A 23,566-nucleotide genomic window follows, 5' to 3' on the forward strand; every position below is an offset into this window, starting at 1 on the left:
TCAATTTACATTCCCACCAACAGTGCCCCAAGGGTTCCCTTTTCTCCACATCCTCCCCAACACTTGTTATTTTTTTGTCTTTTGGTAATCACCATTCTAACAGGTGTGAAAGTGATATCTTATTATGGTTCTGATTTGCATTTCCGTGATGATTAGTGATGTTGAGCATCTTTTCATGTGTCTGGCGGCCATTTGTATGTCTTCTTTGGAAAAATGTCTGTTGAGATCCTCTCATTTTTTAAATTGGATTGGTATTTTGCTATTGCGTTGTATGAATTCTTTATATATTTTGGATATTAACTCCCCTCACCAAATATATGACTTGCAAATATTTCCTCCCATTCATTGTGTTACCTTTTTATTTTGCCGGTGGTTTGCTTTGCTTTGCAGAAGCTTTTTAATTTGATGTAGTTCCACTTGTTTATTTTTGCTTTTGTTGTCTTAGTTTTCAATCCAAAAAATCCTCACCAAGATTCATGTCAAAGATCTTACTACCTATGTTTTCTTCTAGCAGCTTTATGGTTTCAGGTTCTTCTATTCAAGTCTTTAGTCAATTTTTAGTTAATTTTGTATATGGTGTAAGAAAGTGGTCCAGTTTCATTTTTTTTGCATGTGGTTGTCCAGTTTATTGAAGAGACTGTCATTTATTTATTGAATACCATTTTTTGAAGAGACTGTCCTTTCCCCAATGTATATTTTTGGCTCCTTTGTTGTAAATTTAATGACCATAGGTGCATTGGTTATTTCTGAGCTCTCTATTCTGTTCCATTGATCTTTGTGCCTGTTCTTATGCCCAAACCATACACTTGGACTGTTATAGCTTGGTAATGTAGTTTGAAATCAGGAAGCATGATGCTTCCAGCTTTGCTCTTTCTCAAGATTGCCTTGGTTATTTGGGGTCTTTTATGGTTCTATACACATTTTAGGATTGTTTGTTCTAAATCTGTGAAAAATGCCATTGGAATCTTGATAGGGGTTACATTGAATCTGTAGTTTGCTTTGGGTAATATGGACATTTTAATAATGTTAATTCCTCCAATGCATGAATGTGGGATATCTTTCTATTTACTTGTGTCTTTTTCACTTTCTTTCATCAGTATATAGGTCTTTCCCTTTCTCAAATTTATTCCTAGGTATTTTATTCTTTTTGATGCAATTGTAAATGAAATTGATTTTTCTGGTAGTTCATTATTAATGTTTAGAGATGTAATATTATACTATATGTTAATAACTAGAATTTAAATAAAAATTTGAAAAAAATTGAAATTAAAAAAAGAGTGAACCATAATGTAAACTATGGACTTTAGCAATAATGATAAGGCAGTGTAGGTTTATTGATGTACCACTCTGGGGCAGGATGTCAATAGTGGGGGAGGCTATGCATGTGTTGGAGCAGAAGATACATGAAAACTCTATACTTTCCATTCAATTTTGGTGTGAACTTAAAACTGCTCTAAAAAATAGTCTATTTTTAAAAAATTCAAAAATAAAAAAAAAATAAAAAAACCAAAATGCAATAGATCTCTGTATGTTGACTTTATATCCTGCAACTTTATGGAATCCATTAATTCTACCAGGTTTTTGGTGCAGCCTTTAGGGTTTCCTAGTGTAAAATGTCATCTGCAAATAGGACAATTTTACTTTTTCGTTTTTAATTTGGATGCCTTTTATTTTTCTTGCCTAATTGTTCTGGCAAGGATTTCCAATGCTATGTTGAATAAAGTGGTGAGAGCAGGTATCCTTTCTTGTTTCTGATCTTAGAGGAAAAGCTTTCAGCCTTTCACCATTGATCATTGGTGTTAGCTGCAGGCTTGTCATATTGGCCTTTATTATGTTGAGGTTTGTTTCCTTTAACCCCACTTCATTGAGAGTTTTTATCACAAATGGATTTTGAATTTTGTGAAATGTTTTTTCTGCCTCTATTGAAATGGTTATATGGTTTTTATCCTTTATTTTGTTAATGTGGTAAATTCCACTTGATTATGTTGTGTGATCCTTTCAATGTACTGTTGAATTTGATTTACTAATATTTTGTTGAGATTTTTGCATCTGTGTTCATCAGGGATATTGGCCTGTAATTTTTTTTCTTGTGGTGTCTTTGGTTTTGGGGTGTGTATATCTATCTATATATCTACTTAATGTTTTCTAGAGACTTTTGATGAGATGTGGCAAAAAAAATGAACTTGGACTTCTGATTTTCTTAGGTTTGATGGCTTGACATTTACTTTGTGTATTAACATAGAATTTTACCTGCAGTGTAAAACAAAGAAAAGAGAACCTCTGAAAGAAGTATAAATATTAAAGGTAGAGTTCTCATAAGCTGAACTTCTTGTTTCCTAAAATTTCAAAGATTTTGAGGATTTGAAGAGAAAGAACTTGATTTTGTCTTTGCTCTCTAAATATAATTTATATTTATGTTGTTTATCATGTTTGTTTTTTGTTTAGGTAAAATACTTATTTTCTGATAAAACAGGAACCCTCACTTGCAATATTATGACATTTAAGAAGTGTACCATTGCAGGTATAATTTATGGGTAAGTGTTCTTATTGCCATATTCTGTTGAAAATTCTTGTTTTTATCTTAAGAAATTAATTAGCCTTTATTTACTTCAAAACTTATATGAATTTCTAATAACATACCTATATCTGAATGAAATTAAAACTTAATGTGACTTAAATGGAAATTTGCAGTTGTTAAAAAATATGGTCTATATCTGCTTTTATATGTGGTTAAAATTGCTAAAGCATTTTATATCTATAGTCTTAAAACCATTATATTTCCTCCCTTATTTTCCCTCAGAAATCAGTCAGACAGAAGTGATATCGATTTAGAAAAATTAAGGTAACTAAACAACATTCTTTTCTACTTTGCCCATGTTCCTTTACCCCCACGATGGACTTCTTATCAGTACTGGAGTCCTGATATATGATAACACAGCTGTCCCTTGTCCAGACCTCCAAAGGCAGTTCCCAGAAATCTCCTCTGGATAGATCTTTCTCATGTGATAGTCAAAGAACCCAGAAACCAGGCTTTGATTTGTTGCTTTTATTATTACTCTGTCTTAAATTCTGTATAACTACATGGGATTCAACACAAATTTTGGCATTTTCTAATACCATTTTGCAACTTGAGGCCTGAGAGGATTATAATCTGACAGCACTTTAAATATTTACTATACAGTTTACCCTTGAACAACACAGCGGCTAGGGACGCCGACCCTCCCCACGCGGCTGGAAATCCATGTATAGCTTTTAACTCCCCAATTAACTACTAAGAGCCTACTACTGTTGGACCAGAAGCCTTACCGATAATATAAACAGTTCATTAACACATATTTTGTATATGTGTTATATGCTGTGCTCTGACAATAAAGCTAGAGAAAAGAAAATGCTATTAAGAAAATTACAAGGAAGACAAAATGCATTTACTGTACAAGAAAAATCTGTGTATCAGTGGACCTGCACAGCTGATACTCACGCCGTTCAAGGGTCAGCGGTAACTCAACAGACTTTATAGTGTAACTTACTGAAAACAGAACAAGGAGCTGTGTGTTCACTGGAGGTCCATTTGATTGTTGAACTGGCACCATCAGGAATTTTGGTTACAGTGAATCTTCTCCGTTCTTCCTCAGTCTGTCACCCTCTGTCATCTCCGAGTGCTGCGAATTTAATGACCCCGAATTATTGCAGAACTTTGAAAATGGCCACGTAAGTCTGCTATTTTCACACAAAGTCAGCAGGGGTAATGTAACATAACTTTAAAACGTACGTATGGTTTATTAAAAGGTATAATTTTCTGAGCCAGGAAACAGTCTTGAATTTTCTTTTGATGTTAGTAAACAGTGGATTTCATACTGATATTAGGAGGGGTGTGCTAAACTTGTTAGTGCGAATGAATCCAAATATTAAAAAAGAACATTTTACTGTGTAGCAATCTATGTAAGAAAATCTCTAAACGCTTCTAAGCTATTTGGTTCTATTGCATGTTACCTATAATTTCACTTACCAGTTTTAAGATACTGGTCTACTTGATTAGAAATCTTGATCTTCTCAAAAATAAAAGTGATCTTTTAAAGCATGAAGCTGTACATGCCCTTCCTTTACTTAAAAACCTTCAGAGAACTGCCCTCCCTTAAGATAAAATCCTAATTCATTACTGTGACTTTCTCTCCAACCTCATTCTGTGTCCTTGTTCCCCTTGCTCAAGATGCTGGAGTTACACTTGTCTTGAAGTTCACAAACCTATGCATCTCTCACCTGACCCGGGGCCTTTGGGAGTGCTAGTCCCTTTGCCTGTATGTACCACAGTCACATGTCAATGAACACAGCTAACTCACTTTTCCATGTAGGTCTTAATTTGAATATTATCTCCTCGATGTATGCCCCCCCCGCCCGATCACCTCCCTAAAATAGGCCCCTCTTTTCTCTGTGACAGTCCCTATTTGTTTCCTCCAGCTTTGAGAAAGCCTGTTTCCCCAGTGATAATAGATGTTCCAAGAGAGCAGAGTCCTCTTCTTCCCGGAGTCTCCCCATGCCCGCACTGTCTCTGCCTTGGTGGTCACTCTACGAAGACATTCTGAGTGCACCATATGGTTTTTAGTCAGTGCCCGACTCTCTGTACTTGAGGTGAAGCCACAGTTGATACAAATCGCGGACTATATATGACTCTTACGTCACTGGTGTTGGAAGAGACTCACTAGCTCTGTGCCTTTTTTATAGCCCACGAAAAATTATATAACGGAATTTCTTACCCTATTATGCGTGTGCCACACTGTTGTTCCCGAGAGAGATGGAAAAAATATAATCTACCAGGCTTCCTCCCCAGGTAGGTGCTGTGGGCTCCTAGAACACCTGGTAGGTGATGAGCCCTGAGAAGAGGTGCTGCTGCCACGGACCCCTGGATTGCTCCTTCCCCGGGGTTCTCACAGGTCACGGGTATTCATGGTACGGTGCAGGTGTGAGCGGCTCTGCAGCTCTGGGGCTCTGGCTCCCTTCACCCCCAAAGACTGCCATAAGGAGACTGGTGGGGAGGGCTCTCTGAGCTGGAGTCAATGGAACATGTACTTATAACCAGGAACAAGGCAGGAGTCGGATGGAGGCATTGCAACATGTCATGGAAGTCCTATTAATGGCTTGTAGAACAAAACCATAATGAGCACTAAGAAAGAAATATATCCTAGCCCCATTGAAAGAGGCCTATTTAACCAAATTTCCTCTTCTACGAATGCCTTCTGGTACCTAAGTAAGTGCATTTGGATCCCAAAAAGCCAAGTTTAAAAAAGAAATCATGGTATTTTAGTGCTGGAGAATGGAAATCTGTTTTAAATTAAATCCGGTATTAATATATTTGCACAATCTCCATTAATACAGACTTTTCATTGACAGATGAAGCAGCTTTAGTGAAAGGAGTGAAGAAGCTTGGCTTTGTTTTTACTACAAGAACGCCAACCACTGTCACTGTAGAAGCTGTGAGTAGTGTCTTACGTACTTTCTCACAGTTTACACGCCCTTCCAGAGAGACACAAGTTGTGTAGTTGAGCAGAGGCGCTCTGGAATCACAGTGCTTGGGGTCCCCGCTGGACTCACACCTTCCCAGCCATTGTTCTTAGGCACGTTCCTTAACTTCTGTGTTGGCCCTGGTCTTCTTATCATGCATGTCATAGGGTTTTTGTGAGGATTAAATGAGTTAATATATGTAAAGTTATTGGAATTAGTGCTTGGAGCAGATAGAGTGCTCAGTAAAAGCCATTTAAAAACGTTGGGAGCATCAGATCTTCAAGAAATGTACTATTTTTTATGAAAAATTAAAATTTTTCAAACTATTTTTTGGTGAGTTCTCTTGTTATGTTGATACAAATCAACATTATATGTAATATATATTATGTATATATTTTTCTTGTTTTGTCTTGATGACCACTTACCACAAGCCTTTGATATTATGGGGGAATAACTGAAGCAAGGTGAAGATTTTTTTCTAGTAATAATGCGGTGGTTAGGGATGTCTACTAGACATTCAGTCCTTAGCAGAATGGACTGATTGATTCATCTTTATATCTGTAGTACATGCCACATGGACAACTCTCAAATTATTTGAAATTCTATATTGCCTTATTGGTGAATTGATCATGGCTATAGGAAGTCAAGAGGCTGCAACTGGAAAAATTTAGAAAAGAATGCAGGTTTTATTGACATAGAATTTTATAGCATGTCATCTCTTTCCATGTTGACCTCTTCAAATTATCTAAGGACTAAGGGTTTTGTCTGATCTGTGCGTTTTTATGAAAAGACATTTGTTTTCCCATTTTGGTCTGTTGTCTCGCTTACTCCATATACCTTGGCAACATGGGGGTGTTCATGAAATGTTTCTTGTAGTGCTGATTTTATATTGCAAAGAGGTTGTTTTCGTCTTAAATCTGCACTATGAGAAGTACTTTTGCCAATAGTCCCCAGTTTGCAAACTATGTTCTTGCCAGAAGAGGGCACCATCATTTCATCAGGTTTGCAAGGACATTTCTATTTTAAAAAAGATGTGTAGTTGTAGGGTAGGTAAAACATGTTTCTGATTGGAAGAGTGAGCTATTTTACAGGATGAGTACTTTTTTTTCCTCGGGTAAGAAGATGTTGTCTTATCTTCCTGTAGATGGGAGAAAACTTAACGTTTGAAATTCTTAATATCCTGGAGTTTTCTAGGTAAGATACTTTTCATTCTGTTCATGTATCTCCCAGGGCTCCTTCTGTGACTCTTCAGTTGAGATTTGTTAATGCAAATCAAAACTTTAATGTAGAATCATGAAATTCTAGTTAGCTTCCATCCACTCTTTAATCTGAGCCTGGTGTTCACTTCTTTCAGCATCATTAGGCCAAATCCATTTTTGTAGCTGAGAAGGTCTCCCACACCTCTCCTTCCTAACACTTGTCAGAGTCAGACTTGAGGTTTACATCTGGGTTACTATTTACTGACTGTGTTGCCAACTCGACTCTCAGTTCCAGGAGGGCAGGAGTCACCTTCTGTGAGAATCTGGTATCCAGTAAGTGCTAATAAATATTTGATGAATGGATGAATATTGAACATTATTTTTCCAAATAAACCCAAAACTATTTCTTTAAAAAGAGATAATGAAGTAATTCCTTTTTTCCCCCCAAAGGAAACAATGTGCGTCCAAATCCTTCTGTCCCCGTAGACTTCAAAGGGCCTCCTGTTCCAGCTGCTGTGGTCTGATCCCCAAAGCCTACTGTAAGGATATTGGTGATGGTTTTATTTTCACTGCCCTGTTTTGACGACTCACAAAGTCCCATCTCTTAGACCATCTGAGAGCTTCTTATGTAGAATCTGAAAAATTAGAAAAGGAGGGAGGAGTTAAGATGGCGGAGGAGTAGGAGACCCCTTTTTCAGCCGGTCCCCCGAGTCGAGCTGGATAGGTACCAGACCAGCCTAAACAACCACAGAACCAGCCTGAGACTCAGGTAGATGCATCTGGATCTCTACAAATGAACATCTCCAGCGCTGAGTATTGAGGTACGAAGCGGGGAGCCATGAAACCGTGCACAGATATCGGAAGATAAACGGAAGGGGGAGGGAGCCGCCGCGTTCGGGCACCGGGAAGCGGTAGCCACCTGCACGGGGGAGCAGGCGGACTCGCGGTCAGCACCCGCAAAACAGCAGACTGAGACCGTGAGCTGGGTGCGCGCGCCACCAGGCATCTCACGGAACACGGGAACACCGGAATCCCGGTGCGCTCACCGGGCATAGACTGAGACCGGGAGCTCCAGGAGCGAGCGCGGGGCGGCTGGCGGCATTAGAAACACAAAGGACAGAGACGCATCGGCCCTGGAAGTGAGGGCTGGGACGCCGGGTGTGGGGCGCACATCCCGGGATGCTGCAGGGTTGAGCAGCACCAACAGTAACAGAGTTAAAGTGGCCAGAACATTAGTAGAGAACGGGCCGCAATCCCTCTGTTCTGAGACAGAGGCTAAAATTCAGCCGCTGCTGCTCTGACTCTCAGAAGAGGCACAGCAAACCGCCAGGGAAAGCCGCCAGAGAACAAAAGCCTGGAAATACTGGCTCAGAGAGTGCCCATCCCCATCCCCCCTCGCAGGGGACACGGAGACTCTACCCAAACAGGGTTGCCTGAGTATCGGCGCGGCAGGCCCCTCCCCCAGAACACAGAAGGCAGGCTGAAAAATCAAGAAGCCCACAACCGGGGGCGCCTGGGTGGCACAGTCCTTGAGTGCCTGTCTTCGGCTTAGGGCGTGATCCCGGCGTTCTGGAAAGGAGTCCCTCATCAGGCTCCTCCGCTGGGAGCCTGCTTCTTCCTCTCCCACTCCCCTGCTTCTGTTCCCTCTCTTGCTGGTTGGCTGCCACATAAATAAATAAATAAAATCTTTAAAGAAGAAGCCCACATCCCTAAGATCCCTATAATACAAGGGGCACGGCCTGGGACCCAGTCAATAATTTGGGCTCTGGACAACCCCGCAACCTCTCCTCATCAGAATGACAAGAAGTATCAGAAATGGAATTCAGAGTAACGATGGTCAAAATGATGAGTAGAATTGAAAAAACTATTAACGAAAACGTTACTGAGAATATAGAATCCCTAAGGACAGAAATGAGAGCAAATCTGACAGAAATTAAAAATTCTATGAGCCAAATGCAGGCAAAACTAGAGGCTCTGACGGCCGGGGTCACCAAAGCAGAGGAACGGGTTAGTGAATTGGAGGATGGGTTAATAGAGGAAAAAACAAAAATAGAAGCTGGTCTTAAAAAAATCCACACCCACGAATGTAGCTTACGGGAGATTACTGACTCAATGAAATGATCCAATGTCAGAATCATCGGCATCCCCGAGGGGGTGGAGAAAAACAGAGGTCTAGAAGAGATATTTGAACAAATTGTAGCTGAAAACATCCCTAATCTAGCGAGGGAAACAAAAATTCGTGTCCAAGAGGCAGAGAGGACCCCTCCCAAGCTCAACCACGACAAACCTATGCCACGTCACGTCATAGTGCAATTCGCAAATATTAGATCCAAGGATACAGTATTGAAAGCGGCCAGGGCAAAGAAATTTCTCACATATCAAGGCAAAGGCATCAGAATTACGTCAGACCTGTCTACACAGACCTGGAATGAGAGAAAGGGTTGGGGGGGGGCATTTTTAAAGCTCTTTCAGAGAAAAACATGCAGCCAAGGATCCTTTATCCAGCAAGGCTGTCATTCAGAATTGATGGAGAAATAAAGACATTCCAGAATCGCCAGTCATTAACCAATTTCGTAACCACGAAACCAGCCCTACAGGAGATATTAAGGGGGGTTCTATAAAGGTAAAAAGGCCCCAAGAGTGATACAGAACAGAAAGTCACAACCGATACAAACAAAGACTTTACTGGCAACATGGCATCATTAAAACCATATCTCTCAATAATCAGTCTCAATATAAATGGCCTAAATGCTCCCATAAAACGCCACAGGGTTGCAGATTGGATAAAAAGAAATGACCCATCCATTTGCTGTCTACAAGAGACTCATTTCGAACCCAAAGATGCATTCAGACTGAGAGTAAGGGAATGGAGTACCATCTTTCACGCAAATGGACCTCAAAAGAAAGCTGGGGTAGCAATTCTCATATCAGATAGATTGGATTTTAAATTAGAGACTACAGTTAGAGATGCAGAAGGACACTATATTATTCTTAAGGGAAGTATTCAGCAAGTGGATATGACAATTATAAATATATATGCCCCCAACAGGGGAGCAGCAAGATACACAAGCCAACTCTTAACCAGAATAAAGAGACATATAGATAAAAATACATTAATAGTAGGGGCCCTCAACACTCCACTATCAGAAATAGACAGAACACCCTGGCAAAAACTAAGCAAAGAATCAAAGGCTTTGAATGCCATACTCGACGAGTTGGACCTCATAGATATATATAGAACACTACACCCCAGAACCAGAGAATACTCATTCTATTCTAATGCCCATGGAACATTCTCAAGAATAGACCATGTTCTGGGACACAAAACAGGTTTCAACCGATACCAAAAGATTGAAATTATCCCCTGCATATTCTCAGACCACAATGCTCTGAAATTGGAACTCAACCACAAGGAAAAATTTGGAAGAAACTAAACACTTGGAGACTAAGAACCATCCTGCTCAGGAATGACTCGATAAACCAGGAAATCAAAAATCAACTTAAACAATTTATGGAGACCAACGAGAATGAAAACACAATAGTCCAAAACCTATGGGATACTGCAAAGGCAGTCCTAAGGGGGAAATACATAGCCATCCAAGCCTCACTCAAAAGAATAGAAAAATCTAAAATGCAGTTTTTATATTCTCACCTCAAGAAGCTAGAACAGCAACAGAGGGACAGGCCTAATCCACTCACGAGGAAGCAGTTGACCAAGATGAGAGCAGAAATCAATGAATTAGAAACCAGAAGCACAGTAGAGCGGATCAACAGAACTAGAAGCTGGTTCTTTGAGAGAATCAATAAAATTGACAGATCACTGGCAAGACTTATCCAAAAGAAAAGAAAAAGGACCCAAATTATTAAAATTATGAATGAAAAAGGAGAGGTCATGACCAACACCAATGAAATTGGAAGGATTATTAGAAACTATTATCAACAGCTATATGCCAATAAATTAAGCAATCTGGAAGAGATGGAGGCCTTCCTGGAAACCTATAAACTACCAAGACTGAAACAGGAAGAAATTGATTTCTTCAACAGTCCAATAATTATGAAGAGATTGAGTCAGTTATAAACAACCTTCCAAATAACAAAACTCCAGGCCTGGACTTTTTTCCTGGGGAATTCTACCAAACATTCAAAGAAGAAATAATACCTATTCTCCTAAAGCTATTTCAAAAAATAGAAACAGAAGGAAAGCTACCAAACTAATTCTATGAGGCCAATATTACCTTGATCCCCAAACTAGGCAAGACCCCATCAAAAAGGAGAATTACAGACCGATTTCCCTAATGAATATGGACGCTAAAATCCTCAACAAGAACCTGGCTAATAGAATCCAACAGTACATTAAAAGGATTATCCATCATGACCAAGTGGATTCATACCTGTGATGCAAGCGTGGTTCAACATTCGCAAATCGATCAGCGTGATACATCATATCAACAAGAAAAGACTCGTATGATCCTCATATGAACCATATGATCCTCTAAATTGATGCTGAAAAAGCATTTGACAAAATACAGCATCCTTTCCTGATTAAAACCCTTCAGAGTGTAGGAATAGAAGGTACATTTCTCAATCTCATAAAAGCCATCTATGAAAAGCCTACAGCAAATATTATTCTCAATGGGGAAAAGCTGGAAGTCTTTCCCTTAAGATCAGGAACACGACAAGGATGCCCACTCTCGCCACTATTATTCAACATAGTACTAGAAGTCCTTGCAACAGCAATCAGACAACAAGAAGGGATCAAAGGTATCCAAATCGGCAGAGAAGAAGTCAAAATGTCTCTCTTCACAGATGACATGATACTCTATATGAAAAACCCAGAAGAATCCACTCCCAAACTATTAGAAGTTATAGAGCAATTCAGTAATGTGGTGGGATACAAAATCAATACTCAGAAATCAGTTGCATTTCTATACATGAATGAGACTGAAGAAAGAGAAATTAGGGAATCCATCCCATTTACAATAGCACCAAAAACCATACGTTACCTTGGAATTAACTTAACCAGAGACGTAAAGGACCTATATTCTAGAAACTATAAATCACTCTTGAAAGACATTGAGGAGACATAAAAAGATGGAAAAATATTCCATGCTCATGGATCAGAAGAATTAACATAGTTAAAATGTCCATGCTACCCAGAGCAATCTACACGTTCAATGCTATCCCGATCAAAATACCGAGGACATTTTTCAAAGAACTGGAACAAATAGTCCTTAAATTTGTATGGAACCAGAAAAGGCCCCGAATCTCCAAGGAACTGTTGAAAAGGAAAAACAAAGCTGGGGGCATCACAATGCTGGATTTCAAGCTGTACTACAAAGCTGTGATCACAAAGACAGCATGGTACTGGCCCAAAAACAGACACATAGACCAATGGAACAGAATAGAGAGCCCAGAAATGGACCCTCGGCTCTTTGGGCAACTAATATTTGATAAAGCAGGAAAAAACATCCAGTGGAAAAAAGACAGTCTCTTCAATAAATGGTGCTGGGAAAATTGGACAGAATGAAACTTGACCACTCTCTCACACCATACACAAAAATAAACTCCAAATGGATGAAAGACCTCGATGTGAGACAGGAATCCATCAAAATTCTGGAGGAGAACATAGGCAGCAACCTCTATGACATCAGCCAAAGCAACCTTTTTCATGACACATCCCCAAAGGCAAAAGAAACAAAAGATAAAATGAACTTGTGGGACTTCATCAAGATAAAAAGCTTCTGCACAGCCAAGGAAACAGTCAAAAAAAAAACTAAGAGGAAGCCCACGGAATGGGAGAATATATTTGCAAATGACACTACAGATAAAGGATTGGTATCCAAGATCTACAAAGAACTTCTCAAACTCAATACACGAGAAACAAACAAACAAATCAAAAAATGGGCAGAAGATATGAACAGACACTTTTCCAATGAAGACATACAAATGGCTAACAGACACATGAAAAAATGTTCAAAATCATTAGCCATCAAGGAAATTCAAATCAAAACCACACTGAGATACCACCTTACGCCAGTTAGAATGGCAAAAATTGACAAGGCAAGAAACAACAATTGTTGGAGAGGATGTGGAGAAAGGGGATCCCTCCTACATTGTTGGTGGGAATGCAAGTTGGTACAGCCACTCTGGAAAACAGTGTGGAGGTCCCTTAAAAAGTTAAAAATTGAGCTACCCTATGACCCAGCCATTGCACTACTGGGTGTTTACCCCAAAGATACAGACGTAGTGAAGAGAAGGGCCATATGCACCCCAATGTTCATAGCAGCATTGTCCACAATAGCTAAATCGTGGAAGGAGCTGAGATGCCCTTCAACAGATGACTGGATTAAGAAGTTGTGGTCCATACATACAATGGAATATTACTCAGCTATCACAAAGAACGAATTCTCAACATTTGCTCAACATGGACGGCACTGGAGGAGATAATGCTAAGTGAAATAAGTCAAGCAGAGAAAGACAACTATCATATAATTTCTCTCATCTATTGAACATAAGAACTAGGATGATCGGTAGGGGAAGAAAGGCATAAAGAAAGGGGGGGTAATCAGAAGGGGGAATGAAGCATGAGAGACTATGGACTATGAGAAACAAACTGAGGTCCTCAGAGGGGAGGAGGGGTGGGGGAATGGGATAGACCGGTGGTGGGTAGTAAGGAGGGCACATATTGCATGGTGCACTGGATGTTATACACAACTAATGAATCATCGAGCTTTACATCGCAAACCAGGGATGTACTATATGGTGACTAACATAATATAATAAAAAAATCATTAATTAAAAAAAAAGAAAAATTAGAAAAGGAAATGCTAGAAAATTAGAAAATTTAGAAAACGAAAAATTCGTTCTTTTCAAAGCCAGATCATTTTTTAAATCATATTTTTTTAAAGCCTTGTTGGCCAATGACATCTTTTTTTAAAAAAAGCTTTGAACCTCAGTAAAGTTATTGTCAACTTCTCTCTCGGGGAAAGCTTTTTCTAATAACTTTTTTTATAAGAATATGTATCTTAATGTTCATTATAGCTTTCCCCTCACTTAATAACTGATTACCACTACTACTGGAGCACTCGCTTCCTATCCTTAAAATAAGAGCTCCTAGCTAGGTGACACTTAAATGACTCAATTGCCTTTAGTAGTGTTCTAACAGCTAAGTAGTTAAAGCAATTGCTAGTCCCTATCCCTTTTGACAACTACTTTCTAGTTCAAGTGCTCAGGTGTAGGACTACTCACTGGGACCCTCCTTTGACTGTACAACACATAGGGTTGTGAGATATGGCGGTCATCTTGAGAAGGTGCTGAGTTACAGGAAGTTTGTTTGGGTCTCTTAAAATGTGGTTATAGGCCATGGAGAGCCATCCAAGGGTTACGGTCGGGGAATAACAAGATGAGAAGGAAGGAAAAAAAACCAACCTATTTTGGCCAGTTTACTTTGGCAGTGTGTGGTATAAGGTGGAGAGGGAAGATCTTTAAGCCTATTTGGGCTGCCAAATCAGGAATAAAAAGCAGTGAGTTTAAGTTCTGCCTACCATCATAAAAAACAAGAGCAAATTCAAAAAAATCCAGAGGATGTTCAAACAGAACTATGCATAAAAATAACAAGCCAGCAGTTTAACATCTCTGTGCAGCAGAGTGGGGACAGGAAGGTCTAATTCACAGAGATGTGAGGACCAAAAAATACATGACCAGGGCTTCTTTCCTCTTTCCTCATCGGTTGTTAAGAGATTATATTATATATGCTACATGTATATATAATGTATGTCTTATATGTGTAATACATGGTAAATGTATGTTATATATGTATTATATAATACATGAATACAGTAATATTAATGTAAAGCAGTATATCAATATATAATGTATATTATATGTAATATAACATATAAGTAATATATATCATATATATATTTGTGCTGATAAATTTCCATGGAAGAAAAGGAGAGTAACTAAGAAATAATAGTAGTAAAAGGTGAACATTTGTATTAGAATCTCACTTTAAGGAGCACCTGGGTGGCTCAGTCGGTTAAGCATCTGACTTTAGCTCAGGTCATGATCCCAGGGTCCTGGAATTGAGCCCCACATCTGGCTCCCTGCTCTGTGGGGAGCCTGCTGCTTCCCCTGCTTGTGCTCTCTCTCTCTCTGTCAAATAAATAAATAAAATCTTTTTTAAAAATCTCAGTTTAAGAAAATCGGTAAAGAAAACAGAAATGGAGACTGGCAAGAAACACGTTGGCCTTTTCACTAATGGTCAGCTGAGGACTTTGAGAATTCTCCTAACTTTGATTGTGTGTGTGTGTGTGTGTGTGTGTGTGTGTGTGTGTGTGTTAGCACCATGTGCTGAGGAACATAGGAGCTAATAATACATTTCATATTGTTTTAGTAATAGAAAAAGGATGTCTGTAATTGTCCGAACTCCTACAGGAAATATCCGGCTCTACTGCAAAGGGGCTGTAAGTATAGGGATTCATTATTCATATTAACTCCTTCCCTCTGTTTCAACAACTTGTAGGAAGCCTTTTGCAACTTCACAGTATTTTAAAATGTGTTACTTTGTGTCTGCTGTTGCTATTGGTTGTTGATAGCATTATCCAAATCTGAAACAGAGTAGTCTGAAGCAAAGCTTCCCTAACAGTCAAGCCCTTTGAAATTTATGATGGTTTCACACCAGAGTGTTTATTAAGTTTTAATGTCAGTGAAAAATTTGTTGTCAGTCAGTGCTCTGCTGAGAACTAATGATCAGATCGTCGAGGCTAAGGGTTTATAGCAGGAATTTTGATCCCAGTTTCCATCCAAAGTGCTTAGTTTTGATGAATCTCAGAAAATGGCTTTACCTCTGTAAAATCTTTTTTTTAAGCACTTAATGTATTTGTTCACAGCCATAGGCACTTAAAAGAAAAACAGCTTTATTCAGGTAAAAGTGACATAAAATAAACTGCACATATTTAAAGTGTACATTTTGATAAGTTTTGACAGAAATCTGCTTTTTGTCACTATAGATTCATTTGCATTTACTAAATTTTATATAAAGTCAGATGGCATATATAGCTCTTTGGCTTCATTTACTCATAATTATTTTAAAATTCATTCATGTTTTAGCTCATAAAAATAGTTCATTTCTTCATATTGCTGAGTGGTATTCTATTGTATGGATATATCCATAACCTGTTAATGGACTTTTTGTTTGCAGTGTTGTCTACCACAAACAATGTTCCTATAAACATTTGCATACAAGTCCTTGTATGGACATATAGTTTCATTTCTTTTTGGTAAATATCTAGCAGTAAAATGGCTAGATCAATGGTAGGTGTATTTTAACTTTTTAAGAAACCACCGAACTGTGGTCACATTCCTACCAGCAATCGTCACCAACACTTGGCATGGTTAGTCTCTTTAATTTTAGCCATTCTTATAGGTGTGTATCTCATTGCGATTTTAATTTACATGTCCATGCATCACTAATGATAGTGAGCATCTTTTCATGTGCTTATTTGCCATCTGTGTTGGGGGTTCCCAAGACTACCCATATGTTTTTAGTGGGTCTCTAAAAGGAGTCATGATTATATGCATGGCGAAGATGTATTATAGTAATGTAGCAAGGATACACGACAAGATTATAAGGGAAAAAGACACAGGCAGAGCCTGGAGGAATCCATGTGCAGCCTTCCCATGGGCGTCACACAGGGAAAGTTTATATCAGCTCAGAGAATTGAATACCAGCCAAGTCCCTTAGAGGCCAGCCAAGAGCCAACCTTGTAAGCAGGTCTTTCTAAGGATAGCTTTCTCTGACCTGTTATAGTAACTCTTTTCTGAGCAGCATCCACTTATTTTCTTTGGTGAAATGTCTGTTTAAATATTTGGCCCTGTTTTTATAACTGTTTGTGTTTCTTTGTGTTGAGTTTTGAGAGTTCTTTGTTAACTTTTGGATAAAAGTCCCTTATGAGATACATGATCTGTGAATATCTGTGGCCTATCTTTTCATTCTCTTAACAGTGTCTCTGAAGAACAGAAATTTCTAATTTTGTTGAAGTCCAGTTTAACAGTTTGTTCCTTTATGGATCATGCTTTTAGTGTCCTAGCTAACAAATCTTCGCCTAATTCAAGATCACAAAGATTTCCTCCTGTTTTCTCTTCCTTTTATAGTTTTAGGTTTTACATTTACTTCTGGGATCCATCTTGAGGGATTTTTGGATACGGTGTGAGACATTACTAGAAGTTCACTTTTTACATTAAATGAATATCTAATTTTCCAGCACCTGTTTATTTGTTCTTCACTGAATTGCCTTTGCACTTTTGTCAAAAATGAACTGTTCGTATGTAATGTGGTCTATTTCTGGACTTTTTGTTTTCTCTCATTGTTCTGTTATCTTTATACCAATACCACAGTGTCTTGATTATATCACTTTATAATAAGTCTTAAAATCAGATATCATTAATTCTCCAACTTTGTTCTTTTTCAAAGTTGTTTTGAATGTTCTGGAAACTTTGCATTTCCATATGAGTTTTACACTTTTTTTGTAGATGCTTTTTTATCATATTAAGGACATTTCTTCCCATTCCTAGTTTGCTGAGATTTTAAAAAATCAGTAATGGGTGTTAAATTTTGTCAAATAGTTTTCTTGCCTTGATTGAGATACTAAGATGATTTTTTGGTAGCCTGTTAATATGGTAAATTACATTGAATTGGTTTTTTAATGTTAAACATATTCCTGAGATAAGCCCCATTTGGTTATGATATATTATACTTTTAATGTATAGTTGGATTCACTTTCCTAAAGTTTTATTTAGAATTTTTGCATCTACTTTCAAAAGGGATAGTGATTTTTAATTTTCTTTTCTTGTAATGTCTTTGATTTTTAATGCTGACCCTGTAAAATTATCAGGGAGTACTCTTTCCTCTTCAGTTTTCCGGAAAAGTGTGTGTAGAATTGATATTGTTTGTTCTTTAAATGTTTGCTAGAATTTACCAGAAAGTCATCTTGACCTGAGGGTAGGCTAGCTAGACAGTTATTGGTTTTATTTATTTATTTTTTCAGTTATTGGTTTTATTGCTCTTCCTGAAGAAACTGTTTTCAGATTTGATTTTTCTTGAATGTTTCTGTTTTCTGTTCATTATTTCTACTCTTTATTTTTTTTTATTTTTTTTATTTTTTAAAGATTTTATTTATTTATTTGACAGACATAGAGACAGCCAGCGAGAGAGGGAACACAAGCAGGGGGAGTGGGAGAGGAAGAAGCAGGCTCATAGCAGAGGAGCCTGATGTGGGGCTCGATCCCATAACACTAGGATCACGCCCTGAGCCGAAGGCAGACGCTTAACCGCTGTGCCACCCAGGCGCCCCTCTACTCTTTATTATTCCCATTCTTTTGCCCACTTGCGGTTTGATTTGCACTTCTTTTTCTAGCTTCTTAAGGCAGAACTTGATTTGAGACCTTTCTTTTTTAAAAAATGTTTAGTGCTATAAATATCCTCCAAATCATTGCTTTAGCAGCATGTCACAAATATCAATGTTCTGCATTTTCATCTTCATTCAGTTCAAAATATTCTAATCTAAGTTTTCTTTTGATTTCCTCTTTGACTCATGGGTTATTTTGAAGTGGGTTGTTTAAAAATATTTAGGAATTTTGCAGAAATATTCCTTTAATTGATTTATAACATAATTCCATATTATTAGAGAACATAATTTATATGACTTGAATCCTTTTAATTTTATTGAGAGTTGTTTTATGGCTCACATTGTGACTTATCTAATGTTAAATGTTTTGCATGCACCTAAAAAACCCGAGTATTCTGCTGTTTTCTGGCAAAGTAGTTTATAACTATCAGTTAAGTCAAATTGATTGATAGTGTTGTTCGAATCTTCTATATCCCTCATGATTTTTTGTCTACTTGTTCTTTCAATTATTGAGAGGGGGCTATTGAAATCCCTGACTGTCACTGTGGATTTGTGATTTTCATCTTGAAGTTCTGTTGGTTTTTACTTCATTGCATTTCCTTCTATTAGTTTTAGCTTTATTTTGAAACTACGTTATTGGATGCATAAACATTCAGAATTGCTAATTACTCTTGATGAATCAACCCTTCTGTCATTCCAAAATGATTTTCCTTATCCCTGGCCATTTTCTTTACTCTGCAATCTCTATTGTCTGGTTATAATATTGCCATTCCAGGCTACTTTTGATTAGTTTTGGGTAGGGTATATCTTTTTCTTCCTTTTTAACCCATTTGTGTCTTTATATGTGAAGTGTGATTCTTCTAGGAGCATGTAGTTGGTTCGTGTGTTTTGTATCCATCCTGGAAATCTCTGCCTTTTAACTGGATGTTTAGACCATTTACACATGTGCTTATTGATACAGCTAGGTTGAAATACATCGTCCTGCAATTTATTTTTTATTTATCCCAGTTCTTTTTTCCTTTATTTCAAGAATTACTTGAGTATTTTTTAATTCCAATTTCTTTCCTTTTTAAAAAAATTTTCATGGTTGTTTAAGGTCTTATAGTAGGCATCTTCAATTTATTACTTTCTGTTTTCAAGTGATAATATGCTATCTCATGGGTAGTAAAAGAATTACAATTCTGAACTTCTGTCTCTCTCCTCCCAATCTTTGTGCTTTTGTCAGACATTTTAATTTTACAATGTTACAAATTTCACACAACATTGTTTAGTTTGTTCAAGCAATTATCCCCTTTAAATAAAATATATAACAAGAAAAATACTGTATAAATATCCATATCCATATATATTTGTACACACACACACACACACACACACACACAGACTCATGTCATTACAATTTTCAGTGCTCTTCAGACTCATATTTCCATTCGCTATAATCTCCTTCTGTCAGATGGATTCCCTTTACCATATCTTATAGGATGGATCTGTTGGCGATAAGTTTTTTCAGGCTGTTTGTGTCTGAAAAGAATTTTATTTCCTCTCACCTTCATTTTGAAATAAATTTTTGCTGAATATAGGATTCTAGGCTGACAATTAAAAAAAAATTTTTTTTCAGCTTGTGCTTCACTGGCTTATCACTTGCATGGTCTCAGTGAGAAATCTGTTATCTTTGTTCCTCTGTATGTAATGTATCCTTTTTTGGAATTGTGCCTTCCCGGGGGCTGCTGGAGTTCCTTCACATCTATTAGATAGAACATTAAAATTATAATGTGTAATGCAGCATTTAGAGTTTGGATTGTCAGGCTTAGGTAAGATGTTGGTCACAAGAACTTTTTTTTTTTAATAGGATACAGTGATTTATGAGAGACTTTCAGAAAATTCTCGCTTTAAGAAGGAGACGTTAAGCCATCTGGAATATTTTGCCAAAGAAGGTAAGTGAAAATTGTTCAGAATCTTGTTTCTTTTTGAAATGCTATTCTTAAATATTGAAATTATAACCTGAGTGCATGTCACCGATGCTTGGCCTATAGGTGGGCATAGGGAGCTCATACCCATTGTGACTTTGTAAGGCCTCTGTTTGCTTACAATTAAATGTTTCCTCAAACACACCCTGTTAAGATATTATTTTTCCTTTCTTCCCCTCTCCACCAGCAAACATTGAAAAGTATGTTTTTACTGTGCAGTTCTTCCTTTATTCCAAAAGCAGTGTCTTCAAAGACATCCATTATCTGTTTCTATTTGTTGTACTAGGAACTTGGCCCATAATAGAAAAAAAGAGAGGCTTTTCCAGTATGTGTTGTATATTTTGAAGTGAATTACTTTGTGCCTATAACTCAGAAACCTGACATAGTTGATGTTTTCTTGCCATTCTCTTCTTATCCTTCTGATTTTGACTTGCCATCCATCTCAAGAAATATAATTCCATGGGTGAGTTTTGAATAAGAACAGCACTCACTGAAAGCTTTATAGAAATTTTGAAAAAATCAAGGTGTAATATCATGTAAAAGTAAAGCTAATAATACCCGGAAGCAGTATCCCACTTCGTCCTTCTAGTTTATAAGCTGCTGCTTCCTACAGATATGTGCGTCTTGCCTGGAAGTGGGATATTTTGCAAGGTTGCTCTTTGGGCCTTTTGCTGCCATCTTAAAATATATGTGAGCTGCAGGCAGGTTACCTGTAGGCAGGTAGAAGCATATAGAAACTGTATTGTAATGGAGCTCAAAACAGAATAACAACTTCTATAGCTTATCTGTGGAGAGTTAATTTCTAGGGGATCCTCAACTATTTGAATGATTAGAGTTCAATATAATTTCTAAAACTTTTTCTTTGCAAAGTAGGACTTACATTAATTTTCTGTTATTTTAATGATTATTTGGCTTACTTTGAAACTGAAAAACTAAAGCCTCATTCATTCTTTCCTTTCTTCAATAGATGGTTATTGAGTATTTATTGAGTGCCATGCACTGTTCTAAGCTTCCACGACAGAAGTGAACAAAACATAGACAGCTCATACCCTGAAGGAATTAGCCAATAACAGATAATGTCAGGGGGTGATAAGTGCTATGGAGAAAAATTAAATAGGATAAGGGGAACAAGCATGATTGGGTGCTATCTTTATAGGGTGAGTTAGGCAGAGATTGAAAGAAGAGAAGGAGAACACCAGGGGAAAGTATTTCAGGTCAAGAGCAGAACAAGTTCAAGTGGATCAGCAGGGTCAGGACCGTAAGCAATGAAGAGGGGGTGGAAATAAGACCAGCAAAGTGGCCAGGGACAGGTCAGGTAAGGCTGTGTGAAGGACTTCACATTCCCATGATCTCTACAATACTTTTTGATTTTGTTTTCAAATTCTGTACTCCTCCCTGATTGCTGGTGGCTTGATCAGTTTACATTCCATTCTTTCTTACAGGGCTGAGAACTCTCTGTGTTGCCTATGCAGATTTAACTGAGAAAGACTATCAGCAGTGGTTGAGGGAGTATAAAAAAGCGAGTACAGTTATCCAAGACAGAATGCAGAGTTTGGAAGAATGTTATAATCATATTGAAAAGGTAACATACCCAATATGTACTCTTCATGCCAAGTTATATATGTGAAAACATATACTTATTGATGTTGACACAGTACAGGGAGAGGACTAACTGATTTATGTAACCTTCCTCTTCCTTATGTTCCTGGCAGGTTCATGGAAGAAATTGAAATTGAAAACTGACCTCTGGGGGTGCCTGGGTAGCTCACTAGGTTAAGCTTCTTTTTTTTCCTTTTTTTAAAAGGGGGATTTACTCTTTTATTTTTCATTCATTTTTTAAATAATTTTTTATTATGTTATGTTAGTCACCATACAGTATATCCTTAGTTTTCGATGTAGTGTTCCATGATTCCTTATTTGCGTAGAACACTCAGTGCTCCATGCAATATGTGCCCTCCTTAATACCCATTGCCAGCCTATCCCAGTCCCCCACCCCCGTCCCCTCTGAAGCTCTCAGTTTGTTTCTCAGAGTCCATAGTCTCTCATGGTTCATTCCCCCTTCTGTTTACCCCCCCTTTCTTCTTCCCTTCCTTCTCCTACCGATCTTCCTATTTCTTCTGTTCCATAAATGAGTGAAACCATATGATAATTTTCTTTCTCTGCTTGACTTATTTCACTTAGCATAATCTCCTCCAGTCCCATCCATGTTGCTGCAAATGTTGGGTAATCATTCTTTCTGATGGCTGAGTAATATTTCATTGTATATATGGACCACATCTTCTTAATCCATTTGTCTGTTGAAGGGCATCTCGGTTCCTTCCACAATTTAGCTGTTGTGGACAATGCTGCTATGAACATTGGGTGCATATGGCCCTTCTCTTCACTATGTCTGTATCTTTTGGGTAAATACCCAGTAGTGCAATTGCTGGATCATAGGGTAAGCTTCTAACTCTTGGTTTTGGCTCAGGTCATGATCTCAGGACCATAAGGTCGAGCCCCACATCAGGCTCCATGCTCAGCGCTGAGCTGACTGTGCCCTCTCCCTCTGCTCCCCACTTCCCTGTCACGCTCTCTCTCTCTGAAATAAAATCTTAAAAATAAATGAATAAATAAAGGAAATTGGCCTCTGAAACTTGAAAGATCATACAGTCCTTTTTCAATCAAACTGATATATTTTATATTTTGGTTTTAAGTTTTAATCTGGAAGTCATAGGTGGAAAGGAAGTCAAAGAGTAAGGAAGTTTGCCTTTGCCAAGTCATGGGAGGTGGGTGGCAAGGTCAGGGAGTGGCATGGCCTTAAGCTGACTGGTTCATTAATTGGCTGAATGCTAGTCTCCAGCATGTATACAGTGCCTGGCACACAGTCGGTGTTCAACAAATATTAGTTGAATAGATGAATGAAATATTGAGGTTGAATATTTATTTATTTATGTATTTATTTATTTATTTTATAATTTTTATTTTGTTAAATTAGTCACCATACTGAGGTTGAATATTTAAACTCCTCTGTTTTCCAAGGGAGGTAGATAACTATGTATAATTGGCAGGGCTTGATGTTGATTGCTTGGTATTCTTTTCCTTAAACTTCAAAGGGCACTAATAAATGTTTTTCCTATCTGGTCTTGGTGGTTTTTGACCTAGGTGAGTGCCACATTACATTTAAAGTTGTCTGTATAGTCAGAGTGAGTAATGAGCAGCATACAGTGCTTGGAAGGTCTGAATGGCAATCTAATCAGTTTTAGACACTTTAACAAAGTACTGTTGTACTATTTAACAAAACACTGAATTTTCTCTCCATGCCTGTGAGGTTAAAATTACAGGCATCAGGGGCGCCTGGGTGGCACAGCAGTTAAGCGTCTGCCTTCGGCTCAGGGCGTGATCCCGGCGTTATGGGATCGAGCCCCACATCAGGCTCTTCTGCTATGAGCCTGCTTCTTCCTCTCCCACTCCCCCTGCTTGTGTTCCCTCTCTCGCTGCCTGTCTCTATCTCTGTCAA

The 23,566-nt window shown here is 38.0% G+C and overlaps 1 protein-coding gene across 1 annotated transcript in view; it reads left to right on the forward strand.

Moving 5' to 3' along the window:
- Window positions 1-23,566, forward strand: part of LOC123791812 (phospholipid-transporting ATPase IB-like) — a 189,411-nt gene that overhangs the window by 59,751 nt on the left and 106,094 nt on the right. Inside the window, exons 14-22 of the mRNA XM_087864917.1 lie at window positions 2,446-2,534; window positions 2,801-2,842; window positions 3,633-3,708; window positions 4,720-4,825; window positions 5,386-5,468; window positions 6,641-6,690; window positions 15,091-15,160; window positions 19,953-20,037; window positions 21,513-21,652. Of these exons, the coding sequence (XP_087721043.1) occupies window positions 2,446-2,534; window positions 2,801-2,842; window positions 3,633-3,708; window positions 4,720-4,825; window positions 5,386-5,468; window positions 6,641-6,690; window positions 15,091-15,160; window positions 19,953-20,037; window positions 21,513-21,652 (741 nt within the window). The remainder of the gene's footprint in view (window positions 1-2,445; window positions 2,535-2,800; window positions 2,843-3,632; window positions 3,709-4,719; window positions 4,826-5,385; window positions 5,469-6,640; window positions 6,691-15,090; window positions 15,161-19,952; window positions 20,038-21,512; window positions 21,653-23,566) is intronic.

Source organism: Ursus americanus, chromosome 10, assembly GCF_024610735.1.
Source record: "Ursus americanus isolate L20-20 chromosome 10, mUrsAme1.1.p, whole genome shotgun sequence".
Classification (NCBI taxonomy): domain Eukaryota; kingdom Metazoa; phylum Chordata; class Mammalia; order Carnivora; family Ursidae; genus Ursus; species Ursus americanus.